The sequence below is a fragment of the Gouania willdenowi genome, chromosome 7 (genome assembly GCF_900634775.1).
Source record: "Gouania willdenowi chromosome 7, fGouWil2.1, whole genome shotgun sequence".
Classification (NCBI taxonomy): Eukaryota; Metazoa; Chordata; class Actinopteri; order Blenniiformes; family Gobiesocidae; genus Gouania; species Gouania willdenowi.
This window is the reverse complement of record NC_041050.1, coordinates 1,447,002-1,464,220: the sequence shown is the minus strand read 5'-3', so window position 1 is coordinate 1,464,220 and position 17,219 is coordinate 1,447,002. Positions and strand designations below refer to the sequence as shown.

General features: G+C 34.9%; 1 protein-coding gene across 2 annotated transcripts in view; it reads right to left on the bottom strand.

Annotated features, from left to right (window-relative positions):
- Window positions 1-161: 161 nt before the first annotated feature.
- Window positions 162-17,219, bottom strand: part of slc13a3 (solute carrier family 13 member 3) — a 20,922-nt gene continuing 3,864 nt past the window's right edge. The window contains exons 3-15 of one of the 2 annotated variants that reach the window (XM_028452845.1): window positions 15,541-15,717; window positions 13,238-13,503; window positions 11,315-11,493; window positions 10,250-10,322; window positions 9,796-9,987; window positions 9,247-9,372; window positions 8,651-8,743; window positions 8,458-8,562; window positions 8,269-8,366; window positions 5,685-5,797; window positions 4,151-4,312; window positions 1,977-2,114; window positions 162-1,288 (exon numbers count right to left, since the gene is read on the bottom strand). In XM_028452845.1, coding sequence (XP_028308646.1) covers window positions 1,109-1,288; window positions 1,977-2,114; window positions 4,151-4,312; window positions 5,685-5,797; window positions 8,269-8,366; window positions 8,458-8,562; window positions 8,651-8,743; window positions 9,247-9,372; window positions 9,796-9,987; window positions 10,250-10,322; window positions 11,315-11,493; window positions 13,238-13,503; window positions 15,541-15,648 — 1,833 coding nt within the window. In that variant the 5' untranslated portion in view covers window positions 15,649-15,717 and the 3' untranslated portion in view covers window positions 162-1,108. The remainder of the gene's footprint in view (window positions 1,289-1,976; window positions 2,115-4,150; window positions 4,313-5,684; window positions 5,798-8,268; window positions 8,367-8,457; window positions 8,563-8,650; window positions 8,744-9,246; window positions 9,373-9,795; window positions 9,988-10,249; window positions 10,323-11,314; window positions 11,494-13,237; window positions 13,504-15,540; window positions 15,718-17,219) is intronic. The other variant, XM_028452846.1, reaches the window with a different exon arrangement.

Below are 17,219 nucleotides of genomic sequence, written 5' to 3'. Positions count from 1 at the left end.
CTGGTGACCCCCTCACTGTGTCTTTGACCCCAAGGTTGAGAACTCCTGGCTCAGGTAATAAATGTGTTGGATGTTTTTTTCATTAAAACTAAATAAATTATTTCCCAGCAGTAAAAACATGAGAAAATATCTTTGACATCATCTTTAATGTCACTGGTTTAAATACAAAACAAAAGCTCCAGTTACAAAGAATTAAAAACATTATTAATCTGTGGATATTAATCACTTTGTCATCCATTGTGCTCTTAAAGGTCAAAGGTCACTGGTGCGTGGACATTTTGAGGATTTAGTGTTAGTTCTACACTGACGCCCCTGGGGCGGGGCCAACAGTGACTGTTCTAATCTCAGCCAATAGAAACATTCTATTGTAATAGCAGCGTTAAACCCATAGAGGGCAGTCACTCTGACATTTACTACTAAATATAAGACATTTAAACATTGAGGCTGAAATGTGAACAGTGGAAACAAGTGGTTTTAGGATGGACTTACACTTGAATAGGAAGAGATGTTGATTTAATATACTTATTTAGCATTTTTCTCTTTTTAATTTGCATTTTGTTTGATTTATTTTGAGTTTGGAGATAAAAACAAAACTGCAGTTATACTTCTTCTTCTTTGGTTAATTTGGCCATAATTCATTAAAGTGATGATAGATATTATCGACACATTATCAATAAAAACTTAGTATCAGACATCAGCCATTTTGCAAAATAACAAACCGATGAAATAATTATTCACTGAATTTACTTCTTTCGAGCAACAAACTGTGTCAAATGTTTATTTACTGACACTGAAGTTGGGTCGCGGCTCGTCATTTGCAGGTAATGTTGGTCCTAAATGCACAGCTGATTTTTTTTGCACACTTTAATTAATCAAGTTTCATAAAATAATATAAAAAATTAATTATTGGGGTAATATACAACAAACTAGTTGATTTCCCAGTGATTTTCTATTTACACAGTCATGGTTAAAATGCTTCCTCTGTTCCTCCACTAGAGGGCAGCAGTGTTAAACACATGCTGAGCCTCTCCAGATGTTCACAGGAGCAGATGTTGAGACGCGACGAACGTCTTCAAAGTGTCAGAAGAGCCAAAGCTTCAGAGTTGGATCAGTTGGATGTGAGGCTGGTTGACGGTTGTTGGGGGGTCGTGAGGTTGGAGGTGGAGGCGTTGGGGGCCAGGGCCCAGTCTGGGTACGTGTTGAGGTCAAACATGGCCACGCCCCACGTGTTCATGGCTAGAGCCACCGACAGGACGCCCAGAATGTTCATCACGATGCCCGTCTTCACCTTTAGAAACACAGGAAGTCAGAAAAGTAGTTAGAGATCAAAGGGACGCAGAAACAAAGACTAAAAGAAGCTTTTATTCATTATTTAATAAAAAAAATACACAAAATACACAAAATGAATATAAAAACACATAAAATGCCTCCAAAAAAACAAAAGATGCCTACAAAAATACACAAAAACACGTCAGATATTTTTAGATTATATTTCATTTTAACTAGATTTATATTTGAGAAAGTGAAAATATACAATACAGTTATTATTATTTAAGCTCTGAGCTTTCTGCCTTTTCCTGCACTGCTTATCTATTTCTGTGATATTTTGTATTAAGTTTACAATAAAATAAAAAATGAATAAATATAATTAAAAAAATATGATTTTAATGTTATTTATTAATTTAAAATTATCTATTTTGCAGAGTTAAAAAAACAACATATAATATCAAATTAAGTTGTTTCAAACAATACATACATTCTTTTTTTTATTACTAGACATTTTGGCTGAACCCAAATATTCCCAGGCGACCCCACATGGGGTCACGCCCCAAAGATGAAAACCCCTGGTCTTCAGTTTAGAACCAGTTCATATTTTACTCACTAGATGGCGCTAAAAGCTGATCATTTAAGATGAACTTATTGAAAGGATTGTGGTGGAAAAGTGAAGTTTGACTGTGTGACGTTTGTTCTCTCACCATGTCTTTAACCATCAGGTGACCTGAGGCGAAGGCGATGGAGTTTGGTGGCGTGGACACAGGCAGCATGAAGGCATAGGAACAGCCCACAGTGGCAGGAATCATGAAGTATAAAGGGTTCACTGAAGCCCCCAGGGCCTGGAGAGACCAATACAGACCATAACAGATAAAACATGAAAGCAGCATCACACCTTTGATCCTTTAATCATCATAAATTATCACCATATTTAAAAGCATTTTAATGATAAAACTGTTTTATTGCCATGTATTGGTTTATATTTAGTCTGAGTTTGATTTTAATATGAGGTAAAACCAACAGAATAGAAACACACAAGGCGCCTACAGAAAAACACACAAATGAGAATAAAAATACACAAAATCAAAACAAAAAGACACAAGATAAACACTACAAAATACACAAAATGACACAAACATATTTCAAATTACAGCAAAAACACACAAAATGACAGAAAAATACACAAAAAAGACAAAACAAGAAAAAAAATACACAAAAACACAAAATTACTCCCAAAATACACAAGTTGCCAACAAAAATACAGAAAAATATTCAAAATGATAGTATTCATTTCTCTGAGGAAGACTTAAAATGCTATTTATCGATCCATCAATCTACGACAAAACACAGGAAACATACAAAAACAGAAAATGTTCCTTTGTAGTTTCCTGTGTTAATGCTCTGATTGGACGTTATTCTAATGTTGACATGTTCAGATATGATCACATGACTGTAGTAATAAAAGTGGTGCTAATGAAGCTGCTGTGTTCACATGTTCTCCTGTCAGACATTAACTTGTCCTGTCGACTAAACCATGATGGTCTGAGACTCTTTAACTTCGACCACGTGCAGATCAAAGGCCTGTGACGACAGTGAACACGTTATTAACACACGTCTATGTGTTCCTGTTGTTGTTAAATATTATTATGGGTTTTTTGTGGTGTCACATTCTCTAATGGTATCAATGTAACAAGATTAAATGTGCGATTAGCTAAAAGTAACTTAAAGTGGCATTTTGGAGATGGTGATATTGTAATACAAATATGTTCCATTTTTATGTCTGTAACTAGTGTATTATTATTGTAGAATAACTTGGCCAACACTGTTAACTACAGTATGTACTGTATGTGTAGCTTTTTAAATTAATGACTTCTATTATCGGTATTTTTCTAGTGTAAAATCTAAATAAAGCCTGACATCGGTACGTTTTAGGGCAGAGGTACGCAACTATTATCACAGCAGGGCCACAAAATGTGTTTGTTAGATCAGAGGGTCAGATACGGTGGCTGGGAAGTGTCAGGTGAATGCATTTACAGAAACGAACACAAATGCAAACAGGTCACAACACGAATGCAAAATGGCCACAACGGAAGTGTTTCCGACGGACCGGCATTACAGACGGGCGGGTATTATGATGTGATGGGCTGATATGAAAACTATAAGAGTATCCTAATCAACTTTCACTTACTTTCATACGCATTTCGGTGTCTTCTTCTTGTTCTTAACTGTTCTGGTGGGTTAAAAACATCTGCCAGAAACGTGTCCGTCTGTAATATCAGTCCGTCGGAAACACTTGTGACCTTTTTGCATTTGTGTTCGTTTCTGTAAATGCATTCACTTGACACTTCCCAGCCACCGTAGTCAGATGATCAACATTCATGTCAGCATTTAGATTAATGAGCGATCTGAGCATTAATACATGAAGAAAGTTATTTTGTGTGTTTTTGTTGTTGTCTTGCTCGTTGTGAGGCATTTTATGCATTTCTGTAGTCTTTTTGTGTATTTGTACTGTAAAATATATGTTTTTGGGAGTATTTTTTGTGTATTTGTGCTGTCGTTTTTAGTACGGTGAGTTATTTTTCATGTTTTTCTTGTCTTTATGTGTAATTCTGTTGTCATTTTATGTAATTTTGTATATTTTTCTGAGTAATTTTGTGTATTACTGTCATTTTGTAAATTTTTGCAATAGTTTAGTGTGTTTTTGGAGTATTTTCTGTGTTTTTACCGTATTTTCCTGCAATGTTATAGTTATTTGTATTTTTTAAATGTATTCTTGCTCTTGTATATTTGCTTTGGGGGCCACATAAATTAAACCGAGGGCCAAATGTGGCTCCCCGGGTCACCAGTTGCCTATGAGTGTTTTAGGGTCACATCTCACCATCTCAGCGATGACGGGCAGGAATATGATGATTGTTGCTGTGTTGCTGGCGAACTCAGTGAAGCAGGCGAGGAAAGCAGTGATGAGCATCACAGCTGCAGCTGGAGGGACCTGCGCCATGGGCTGGAGGTGGCCCCCCATCCAGGAGGCCAGGCCGGACTCCTGCCAACAGGGCCACAGGGTCCACGTCACGACGAGGGGGGGCGGGGTCAAAGGTCAAGCACAACACACCACAGGGAAGCAGCAACACACACACACACACACACACAAAGGAATGTCAGCACACTGATATTATTATCATTATTGTCTTATTCTACACCACGGGTGTCAAACTCAAGGCCCTTCAGAGCATGTGATTTAACCCGCAGAAAATAGTAGAAATTAATTATTGTGTAAATGACCAAATAATTCAGTTGTAAATTCAAATTTTTTTCCAAAATCCTGCAAATTATTGTTAAATTTGTTTGTTTTCCAACCTAAAACCTGTGGCCCACATGTGGCCCCTGAACTAAAATGAGTTTGCCACTCCTGTTCTACATTAATATTATTATAATTATTAACGTATTATTACACAAACACATCCAGGGATGGGACGTAACTGTCAAAGTTCACCCGTCCTGTAGTGGATCCACGGTGATGAAGGTTTAATCATTCAGTTCTCAGTGAGTGAGACGACGTCTACACGTTAAGGTTTGATTATTTAGTTTCACCATCAAAAACTATCCAAGTATTCACTTTGATTCAGTTTATATAAGCATCACAATCACAATTTAATCCATTTATGAGATGTTTTTGTATTATCCAAAAAATAAATAAATAAAACAATGGGGGTAAAAAAAATGTGACCTTTTCTGAATTTATTTTTTTTATTAAATTAAAAAGAAAGGATTAAAAAATTTGAATATTCTTCAAATCCTAAAATAACTATTAATAACTATTTTAGAACAGTAATAAAGCTCTTTATTAATAACCTGTAAAAGAAAAAGATATTTAATTAATTTAAAAAGAATGATTGAAAAAAATTAAAATGCCAAATATTCTTCTTCAAATCTCATAAAAAATAACTATTGATAACAAATAATTTTGGAACAGTAATAAATCTCTTTTTAATAAAGTGCAACCATTATTTATAGTAATGTTACATTACCTCAGTTTGAGAACCACTGGACTAATCATAAACTACAGGACTCCACATCCCACAATGCAATGCACCAGATTTGTGTTTATTAAAAAGATTAAAACAGATAAAAAATTTTTAAATACATACACAACAGATATAATTTTTTTCCTATTGAGTTTTAAAGGTGAAACCCAGACGAAATATGTAAGTTAGTGAAATAAAAGCCTTTTTTATGTCAAAGGTCAACATGTAGCCAAGTTTATTAGAAAGGAAAATATAATAAATCTATGGTTCTTTTTGCTTCTCAAACATCTATCGTATCGTGAACCCAGCCCTAATAGAAACTCATAGTGAGTTCTTTACTTTATAGAGGAGATTTAACCCTATAACGGCTCATGTTTTGATATTTTTTACCTCGCAGGCCTTAGCCATAGCGAATCCTCCTCCCAGCAGCAAAATGATGTTCCACGGAACAGAATCCTGAGCTTTTTTCCACGACAGCAGAGGAACGTACGGCCTTTTAGGAGCTGGAACAGGAAGTAAACAAAGATCAATATAAAGTGTTCACTTAAAACATGAGAAATAATCAATTTATGAAACAAATCCAACTAAACAATACAGAATAAAATTGTTCCTTTCAAAGTAAAATGACTAACTGTACAAAGTAAAACCAAATAATCAATTAAAGCACATTTGACAAGCAGCTGTTCTCCTATTGGTTGAAATTTTATAATCGTTCCAACGCTTTGTGCAGCGGCCGGTTCACATCACCTCCAAATACTGTCAGTCTTTTCAGGTGAGGAAAATATTTCAAATTATAGATTATTTAAATTATAATTTTTATTGTGAAAGAACTGAATTAACTGTGAGTACATCTGAGAAGAACAGGTTGTCAGTAAATCAATCTGTGCTGGTTTTCCAACCAATACCTGATCATTTTTTTACTTTTTGGCTGATAACCATTGTAATAAATAAATAAATAAATAAATACATAAATAAATAAATAAATACATAAATAAATAAATAAATAAATAAATAAATAAATAAATAAATAAATAAATAAATAAATAAATGGGTTAGCTTAGCATATAGCGGCGCTGGTTGAGCATAGTTAAATGGTCAGGGGGTGGGGCTAGGTTATCATATGCTCAGATCAAAACTGAGATATTTATTAGTTGGACCAATATTATATTATATCTATTTATATTTTGCATTTCTGGGATTTTATTCATCATCCGAGTTATTACAAATAATACAAATTTTTCGATTTTATTGCGATGCTTGGGCGTCGATTCAATATATACAGTACATATAGTAATTTGATTTATTGTCAATCTATAGTAACAATTATTGTGATTTTAATTAGTTTATTTTCCTTATCCTAAAACAATAGTTGCACATACACAACATAATAGGGTTAACCTATGAACACATTAACAAAAAAAGATTCTAGGGAGAAATAGTGATTTTTGTTATTGTCACAAGAATAATTTCTAATATTGATATTTTCCCCCTTATTAATTTCTGTTAGATTGTGCTTTAATCATGTTGAGTTATGTAGTTAAAAGTCTGTCCTCCTTTCACTAAAATCAAAGCCATGTGCTTTGATGTTGGTTCCTTAGTTCTTTGATGTCCTGCTGATTGTTTGACCAGCTGTAGCACGCACACACGCACACACACGCACACACGCACACAGTGACTCAGCACATTCTCCCTCAATGATTGACATGATCCCTGTGATAATTACATTAGCTCCATAATGTGTCTCCTGCTTTACTCAGAACTGGAATCATTGTAATGGGGGGGGTGTCCCTGTGCTGTCAAACAGGGAGCGTGCACGTGGATGGCAACGTGCAACAGCATAACTTTGACAGATTACAGTAATCACGTATACAGAGAAAGTCATTCTCAGACGTCTTAACATTCCTCAGCTGATTTATTAACACACTGATTTATAAACACACACACACCCTGAGAAAAGGCTTTAAACGACTCAGTTTGTCGATTTTTCAATTGTTTGGTGTATTTTTATTGTTGTGTTATGTATTTTAATCATTGTTTTGTTGATTTTTATAGTTGTTTTGTGTATTTTTATTGGTATTTTGTGTATTTTTACATAGTTTTTTGTATTTTTATGTCCTTTCGTGTAATTGAATAGTCGTTTTGTGTATTTTTCTGTCATTTTCTGTATTTTTTTTTGTCATTTTGTGGATTTTTATTGTCATTCTGTTGATTTTTACTGTCCGTGTAGGCCGTATGTGGACAGCCACCAGATTCCCATGTCTGTCTGAGGTCCCTCTGAAAACGAGGTTTATAATCTCAGTGAATATTTTATCTGGTTAAATAAATGATATAATAATAAAAGGCTATTCTCTAATATGTAGCACCAAAAGCAGGACAGGTATGTGTCAAATCAGAATTATATGTAAATGAGAAAACCTTCTCCAAGAGAGATTAAAAATAATCACAGAAACAATACACAAATTAATGTCTTAATAAATGTCTAAATTCCAGGGACGAATATGGATTTTTGTTATTTGTGTTTATATTTTTTGTCCCACCCCTAGTGTTTATGTGAACACACACACACGCTTTGTTCTGTTCCCACAGCAACCAGCCACACTAACATTTGTCAGTCACCAGTTAAAACAGTCACCACTCACACCATAACACCCACTGGGATTCTAAACGACGTTCCAGCGACACAGGAAGTGGTGTGAACCTTATGTTTCTATTCATTCATCTTCAACTTCATTTAAAACATAAACTAATGTATTTCTGACGTTGGCTTTTCACCAACAAACCGACACAATAAAAGATGAAATCAGAGTGGGCGGGGCTACAACTACATTTGTGATATCACAGCGTTTTTTTTACTAATCCAAAGCTCAGTTTTTAAACCTAAGTTTTAATGAGTCATGTGATCAAAGCAACATTTAAAAATAAAGAACAGGATGTGGGAGGAGCTTAATTGATGAATGACCACGCCCCCACTGACCTTCAGGGTCGCTCCACCACCTCAGAGACGGTTTCTCAGACGGAAAGAAGAACAAAATGGACACGATGATCACACCAGTGACAGCGTCTGAGACGTACCTGCAGAGAATCAAACTCTGAGCGTCTCATGAATAGAAGCACATGGACCCCCCACCACACCCCACCACACCCCACCCCCACAACCCCTCACCCTTTCTTAAACAGCACCGACCAGCCCGTCACAAACTTGGGGTCCCTGGTGAAGAGGAGGACGGCGAACAGGACGAAGAAGAAGGAAATGGCTCCTTCTGCAAACCTGAGAAGAATGAGAGGAGGAGTCTGATTGATCTGATTGATCTGATTGATCTGATTGATCTGATTGATCTGCAGACCAACACTCTCACTTTATGGGCCCCAGTCTCCTGTAGTCCTCCAGGATCAGAGCTCTGGCTCTGGCCTCAGCCTGAGATCTGCGGTCGTTTGTTTTAAAACACAACCTGAAAAAAACAAAAACACAGAATCAATCCTACAGTCAGTCAGAGGTTTTTAATACAAGATTAGCATTAAAAAATAATCATTTTGAATATTTTTGTTCTCATTTTATGTGATTTTGTACATTTTTGTCATAATTTTGTGTATTTTTGTTGTTTTTTTTTATACATTTTTGGTCATTTTGTGTATTTATGTTGTCATTTAGTAAATGTTTGGTATTAAAATTAATCCAAGTCTGGTTTGGTGCCGTTAAAAGTCATTTTGTGCATCTTTGTTGTCGGTATGTGTGTGTAAACATAAATAGCAATATTGTTAGAATTTTGAAAAATTCTGACATTATTTCATTTTAATACAAAGTCAAGCAGAAATTACAACCTGACACTAAATATATCCTCACATGCACGATTTGGGAAAATATCACATTTACACACATTTGTCTTTGTAAACTGGTTTTCTTTCTTTCTTTATTAAAATATCATTGATTTTATATGTTATAAATCATCATCACCTGGTGTTCAGTCCACCGTACAGAAACGAGATCCAGAGCCATCCCATGAACAGGAAGAGAAGCATGAGCGGGAACGCAAACGCAAACCAAGAGCCGAAGTTGATGACATCACAGTCTGGAAAATAACTGGGAAAAGAAAGGAAAAAATATGGACTTTTAGTTTGAATTTTTAATTTGAAAAAAAAAAATGTGAAGAAAAAAACTAAAAAAAATAAAAGAAAAAAGAGAAAAAAGAAAAAAAGAAAAAGGGGGAGAAAAAAAACCAAAAAAAAAGAGAAAAAAGAAAGAAAAAAAGAAAAGAGAAAAAAGGAAAAAATTAAATGAAAAAGAGAAACAAGAGAGAAAAAAGTAAAATGAAAAAAGAAGAGAAAACAAAGGGAAAAACATTTAAAAAAGAGAAAAACAGAAAAGAAAAAAAGGGATAATATTGTTGTTTGAGGATTAAGTGAAAGGTTGTAAATAATATTTTGTTGGTAGTGATGCTGAGAGTTTACTAATATTGATTGATTGATTGATTGATTGATTGATTGATTGAAGTGTGTAGAGCACCTTTTGAGCTGTCCAATGAGGATGAGGTTGGGGGCGGTCCCCGTCAGCGTAGCCGTTCCTCCGATGCTGGCGGCATAAGGAATGCAGATGAGGAAGCCTTTCCACACGTTCAGCTGATACCGAGACTCTGATTGGAGCTCGTCAGCTGACCACAGGTCGGACGAGTCGGTCACATCAGCTCTGCACACACGCCTTCATCATCATCATCATCATCATCATCATCATCATCATCATCATTAACAATCAAAGATAAAAAGTCTAAAATGAGACTAAACAACGCTGAGTAAAAGTTTTCTTTCCAAACTAACAACAGAAAAAATGTATGGCTTTGTCTCGAGTCGCGGAGCTTTGTTGACGAATCTGAAAACTCGTTAGGAACAACATCTGCTTCATTATAAATCTACACAGAGAAGATGCTGATTGGACACAAAGTGAAGCACTTCCTGTTTCGTACCCGTTTTCTGCAGACAGACTCTGTTTCTCTGAAGCAACTAAAGGCAGCGAGTGAAGCTTCACTGAAGACTGGCCTGGAAAAGAATAAAAAACTTTGGTTTTAAGCAAACTTTGTTCATAAAGAACTTTTAATACTGTAACACAATGTGCTTCACATGTTAAAACATGTGTTCATATTCACCTCTGGGATAAATAAAGTCATTTTGTGCTTCTCTGTTGTCACTATGTTGTTCTTGTTTTATTTTGGGATTTTTTTTTTTCCCATCGTTTTGAGTGATTTTATTGTAAATTAATGTGTTTTTGACTCATTTTGTATATTTTTCTGTCATTTTTTGTATTTTTGCAGGCGACTAGTGCATTTCTGAAGCGTTAACTTTGGGGCCACTTAAAATAAGTCAGAGGGCCACTTGTCAAGTCTGGTTTGGTGCTATTAAAGGAAAAGGCCACACTGAGGCTTTTAAAGTGAACTAAAGGACTGTAAATCCATCCTGAGTTGGTCTAATGTGGCCCCGCCCCCTGGTCATGGTCAGCACATGTGCAGCTGAATTCTGGAGTAACTTAAGATGTGGCATTCAAAATAAAAGCATGTCTTGTGTGTGTGTGTGTGTGTGTGTGTGTGTGTGTGTGTGTGTGTGTGTGTGTGTGTGTGTGTGTGTGTAGACTTTTCTCAGGATGAATGAATAAAAATGAACAAACAAAAGGCACGTTTGTGCTCGTCCAATGAGGAGAGGGCTTGGTTAGATGTGACCTGGAGTCATTAAGGTGATAATCATTGACTTTGGGTAACTTTGAATGCTTTTCCATAGCAGTGACTTACGGGATACAAAGTTCATGAGGGACGTTACACATTAAAGGCTGAAACAGATAACTAATTGTTTTTATTGTGTGTACACATCGTTTGGAAAAGTACGACTTCATAAAGTAGTTCAGACGTCCTGCTTTTAGTAAATATTAAGAAAAGTAGCAGATTAGGATTGTTATGAATGACTGAATGATTTGGTCACTATTTAGTTTTGGGTTTATTGACGTTGAAGCTGCAAATAAAACATGAATGTGATGTTTTTACCGTTTAGCACTGGATTGTCTCGTAGCTCTGGTTGTTTACATTTCTCCTTCAGCGTCTCCAGGTCACCAAACAGACTCTCCAGGATGGCGTTGGCGATGGGCAGCATCATGGCGGTGGTGGCCGTGTTACTGAGCCACATGGACAGGAAGGAGGAGGTCATCATCATCCCCAGAATCAGCCTGATGATGGAGGGAGGAAACCAAACAACCACACAATTCACTGATTTACATCACATGGTTTCTACAACGTCACCAAAGAAAAGATATGTGAGGTCACGTTTAATAATCTTAAATATTTCAGCTTTTAAGGAAAAGGGGTGGAGCTTCAACTCATGTTCAAATTGTTTAATTGAGTAAAATAGTTTTCTCATTCAAAAGTAACTAAATGTTTACAGTCATTGGTGATTACAGATGTTTAGTGGCTGGTTTGGTTTAATTCATGCACACTTCAGCAGCCTGAACCCCATGCTGTCCCTGTACACCCGCGATTATGTTGAAAAGTGAAAGTGAATGATGCGACAACATTTTATTCAAACATATTTCCAATGTTCTGTCTGTGTGTCCCTCTCATACAGACAAAGTGTGTGTTAGCCACAAAATAAACACACAAAATGACAGAAAAACACACCAGAAAAGATGAAAAAATTCACTTTTATCACATTTATATATTTATCAAAATTCGACAACCGAACATTGAAAATGCACTTTTAGCAATTAGCCATAGAGGGAAGTCACTGACAAAGAAAAACACAACTTCATACCAAATACATTTGATTTCAGCCGAAAAAAAATGGTTTTGAAGTTTATAAAGTTACTCTTTATGTTCACTTTGTGTTTCTATGAAAAAATATATTTAATTGTTCAATCTTTCAGTCAGTTGTTTGTGCCATAATATATAGTCATCTTAAAAATGTAAATCCTTGTTTTAATTACAAATAAAATGGGTTAAACGTGACAAAAAATGGTGGAAAAGGTGGTGAATTGGATTTTAAAAACCTTAAAAATTGGTTAAAAGTTGCAAATTAGAGTGGACAAAAACGGGCATGACAAATGGTGAATGTGGTTAAATTGGCAAAAATTAATCATGAAATATGGTGAAAAGAGGTTAAAAGTGACAATAATGGGTCAATTGTGCCATTAGGTGTAAAAGTGGTAGAAAGGGTTTATAAGTGCTGAACATGTCTGGAAAGTGGAAAAAATGTGTAGAAAAGTCATTAAAATGTGATGTAGAAGTGTCAGAAATGGGAGAAATGTAGCAAAAATACATTAAAAGGAGCAAAAATATGGCAAGAAAAAGTGATGGAAATATGGTGAAATATGGTGTAGTTGCAAATAAAGGATATAAATAAGAAGGCGTCTGGGGACCCCCTCCCAGTGTCTTGCAACCCCAAATGGGGTAGTGACCCCAAGGTTGAGAAACCCTGATTTAATGTAAGTGGGCTCAAGTTTAACATTTTATATTTCGTATTTTTATATTTTGTTGTGCATAGTTGGATTATCAGATATAAAGATTTTCAAATATGAATTATTTGATTTATTCTTTGAAGTATTTATTAATTTGTGTAATTTCAATGTTTTCATTTAAATTAAGTTACAACACAGTCAGAGCCACAAATGCAACAATATTAATTATTAGCATCATCATTTATTTTGCCGTTTTGTTTCCCTAATTTATACAGTTGATAAAAGTTCGTCATTGATTAATGGTGGTTCTCACATTGTGGGTCGGGAGATAAAAATGGGTCACGGACCTAGTTTGAATGCGTCATAAGTTGGATTTTATTTTATGTTAAATTAATCTATTTGAATTTCTGTTATCATATTATTCTATTGATGTTCTTATTTTGTTGATTATTATTGTGAATATTGATCATGTGACCCTCTGATCAGATACAAGTAAACTATAAAAAGTGTCGTTTCTCACCACGCCGGCTTCACTCCGACGATGCCGAGCACCTTGAGGGCGATCCTGCGATGCAGACCCCACTCCTCGATGGACGAGGCCATGATGAGGCCGCTCAGGAACAGGAAGTTGGTCTCCAGGAAGTACTGAGGACACACTTTTTTGGAGGGAAGAATTCCCAGCGTTGGAAAAAGGCAGACTGGCAGCATGGCGGTGACGGCCAGAGGAAGAGCCTCTGTGCACCAGAAGGTGGCCATCAGCAACACCACGTACAGACACTTCCCCTCCTGAAACACCAGCAACACACAGGAAGTGGAGACATTTCACAATAAAACACAACACAATCATTTCATGACAAACAAAAGAGGAATTTATCACTTCTTTTATTCCAAATAATTACCAAATCAAGTAGAATATCTATAATGAGACCATTGGAAACCTTTTCTTTTCTATCTGGGGTTCCCCAAGGTTCAGTCCTAGGACCTTCTCTGTTTAACATTTAGCTCCTCCCTCACACACATTTAGAAGATGATTTTTATTAAATATGTAGATGACCTCCGCCTGGGGCCTAATGTAAAGAGATAAAGTATCACCAGGTTATTGTGTCAGTTTAATTTATGTATATATTTAATTTACATTTACATTTCTATTCATAAAAAACTGTTGAAAAAATTAAGTTTTTCCATTTGCTTCATTTAAAAATGCTGCTGTGATAAAATGTGTTTCCCTTTGGCTTGAACAAAAATATTTATGTTTATATAAAATAATGAATGACTATGACAAGAGCCTGATTTTGATGTTTCTCAAGTAAACATTGATATAACATTGATCTATGAATGAAGTATAAATATATACTGTAAGTATATATTTATAAGACTCGATTGAAAAGAATAATCTATTTAATTTGAGATTATTTGACACGAGAACCAACTTTTTTCCGGTTTAAATGTATTTTGGTTTATGACTGAATCAATGTTTATTATTTCATCACTGAGTGCTAACATAATATGTTCTATGAATAAAGAATATTATGACTGTATTGTTCACAAAGCACTAACTTACATTTAACCGATATATTCATGCTTCTCTAGATTTTTGGTAAACTTTCTAAAACAAATGTTTTTGTATTAAATTAAAAAACATCACAGTCCAGAACATTCCAGAGAAGTGAAAACTGAACAGTTTACGTATATTATTAATCAATAATATTAATTATATGTAGTTATTATATGCAGAAGTGACAAGTAACAAAGTACAAACAGCCTACTCTGTTACTGTAGTTTTTGTGGTATCTGTACTTTACTTTGAGTATTACTTTTATTTGACTTTTACTCCTTAGATTTTAGGCGGAGCTAGTGGACTCACAACATTGAGTTCATCTTGTTGTGTACACTAGTTCTAATCACTACTCTGTTATTACGGAACAGATCGGGCTGAAATGAACTATAATCAATGGATGTGTTTGCATCAACGCTTGGAGGACGATTTTTAATTCAGGGCCCACGGCGCCCCAAAAAAATAAAAAAACAAAAGTTGATTTTTCATTTATTTGCGAGTCAAATGTTACGACAGTTGGTGGAACCAAATCATTGGCATTATTTATATTAATATATAAATGTATTATTATTGAAGGGACATTAAATTCGATTTGATTTGGAACATGAGAACACAACAGCAGTGTAAAAAAAGAGAATCATAATAGTAATAAAAAAAAGAAAATAAATCAAACATATATATATATATATATATATATATATATATATATATATATAAAATCCTACCCCTTGTACTATCTAGTACTATTCATATAATCTTCTTATAATGCACACCTATTTACACTATAAATATACATATATACACACATAATTAATTGATAAATATCTATATAAATATACAATTCATGTGATCCAGTATACATTCATCTGTCCACACTTACACCTATTTACAATTTGATCCCTGTTCCACAACCACTCACTGACACTAAATATTTGTTGGGTTTTTTTGTCTCTTAAGTTATAACTCTCAGCTTTTTCAATAAATAATTTCTAAATATTTTAGGGTGAAGACATTTGTTTTACTTTTTACTTAAGTACATTTATTAGCTTTTTTTTTTTTAATGCTTTTACTGAAGTAAGGGAGAAACTTCAATACTTTGATTTTTACCAGAGTCATTTTATATTTAATTATTTATACTTTTGTACTTTTGCCAGCTCTGCTTATATTTCCATCCATCCATCATGTAACATATGTGAACATTTGATCATTTCTCCCTCTCAGACTGATTAGCAGTGATTAGAAAGTGTCAAATGTCAGATGTAACTCACCTTTTCTGGTAATGTGAACAGTAACGGTAGAAATATGAGCGGTGTGAGCAGCAGAATCAGCTGTTTGTGAACACACCACAGCTTCTTTATCACGGAGGAACAGTTCATGACCAGGCTGGAAGTGGAGCTGTGAGGTGGACTGCAGAATGTCTGTCTGATCCTGGTGTGCACCCTGAGCTGTGACGTACAGCAGGGGGCGGGGCTTAGCGCACACATGAACTCACCTGTAGCTCCAGGTGGAGAAAAGTGAACTAATGAAAGCATTATAAATATGGGGTTTTATCATGTTTATATTTTAGTTCAAAGTGATAATTATACTAAATATTACCAGCAACTCACAAAACCACAACAAAAACACACAAAATAAGAGAAAAATGTACTGAATAATAAAATAAAACAGATGCACAACAACAAAAATGACACAGAAATACACAAAATGATGACAGAAATGTCTTGATTAGAACATAAACTGAAAATATAAAGGTTCCACATCAGGAGGGAGGTGACCATAAATAATTAAAACTATAAAATGAATCTATTCAGGAGGCCCTAAATACTTATTTACAAAATAAGATTCTTTAAAATGTGTGTTATCACCCAGTCATTCCATTATTATGTTCTATAGTTGTTTTTTTCACAGAATGTAGTAGTCAGACATAAGGAGGGACTAGAGCCAAAAAGGTTAGAGAACTGTTGCATTCAAATATCTGAGAAAAAACAGATTTATGTAAAACATCAGGACTGTGGAAAACTATCAGAGCTTTAATGTGATGTAAATCTATCTACTAGTATCACATTTAGTTTAAATAGTGCACTAGTGACTTTACTAGTGAAGCAATAACGGTCCCAGACTTATATGCTAATAAGGGGGCGGGGAAAAGATAATTCAGGGTTTCCAGTCGCTTTCAAAAGTATTCCAACCAATCAGGGAGCTGGATTTGATTCTAATCCCTCCTACTTTATTTGCATTACTACAAACAGTGTACTTGTACTACTAGTCCAGTGTTTCCCAACCTTTGTGGGATCGTAACCACATTTTGATATCACTAGAAAGTGAATTTATAGAATACAGTTCTTTAAGATTGTGTGTTGTGTTTTAATTTGAAAAATTATAATAATCTAAAAAATAAATTAAAAAAATTTTAGTATTTTTTTAATCAATTACTTGACATTTCAGGTGATTTCATTTCAATTCCTGACAACCCCAATGTTGAAAAACCCTGGAATAGTCCATCTCTGGCTCTAGTAATCTAGTACTACTAGTACTAGTACTAGTAGTACTAGAGTACTAGTAGTACTAGTATTGTCCAAACCAGGGCCGGCTTTAGGTCATTCTGTGCCTTAGGCAAGAGTGGACATCCAAATCGATTTAAAAAAATTATAGTTGTTATTTATTTTATTTTTTTAAACACCTTTATTTAACCAGGAAAGTATTTTCCACTACAGGAGACATTATAACTGTACAAAGAAGAGCTGAAACATGGACATGTTGACCATCTTGTGTTTTATCAATAAAATCTAAAAATAAAGTACTTTGGTTCTAATCCCTCCTACGTCATTTGCACTGGTCACAGCCGTTTAGAGAGAGACTCAAATAGTTCCCTGAGTTATTGGCGAGCAATTTGAATCTATTGATTTTGAGTGACATAACTGGGATTTATCGTCAATAACTGCATTGA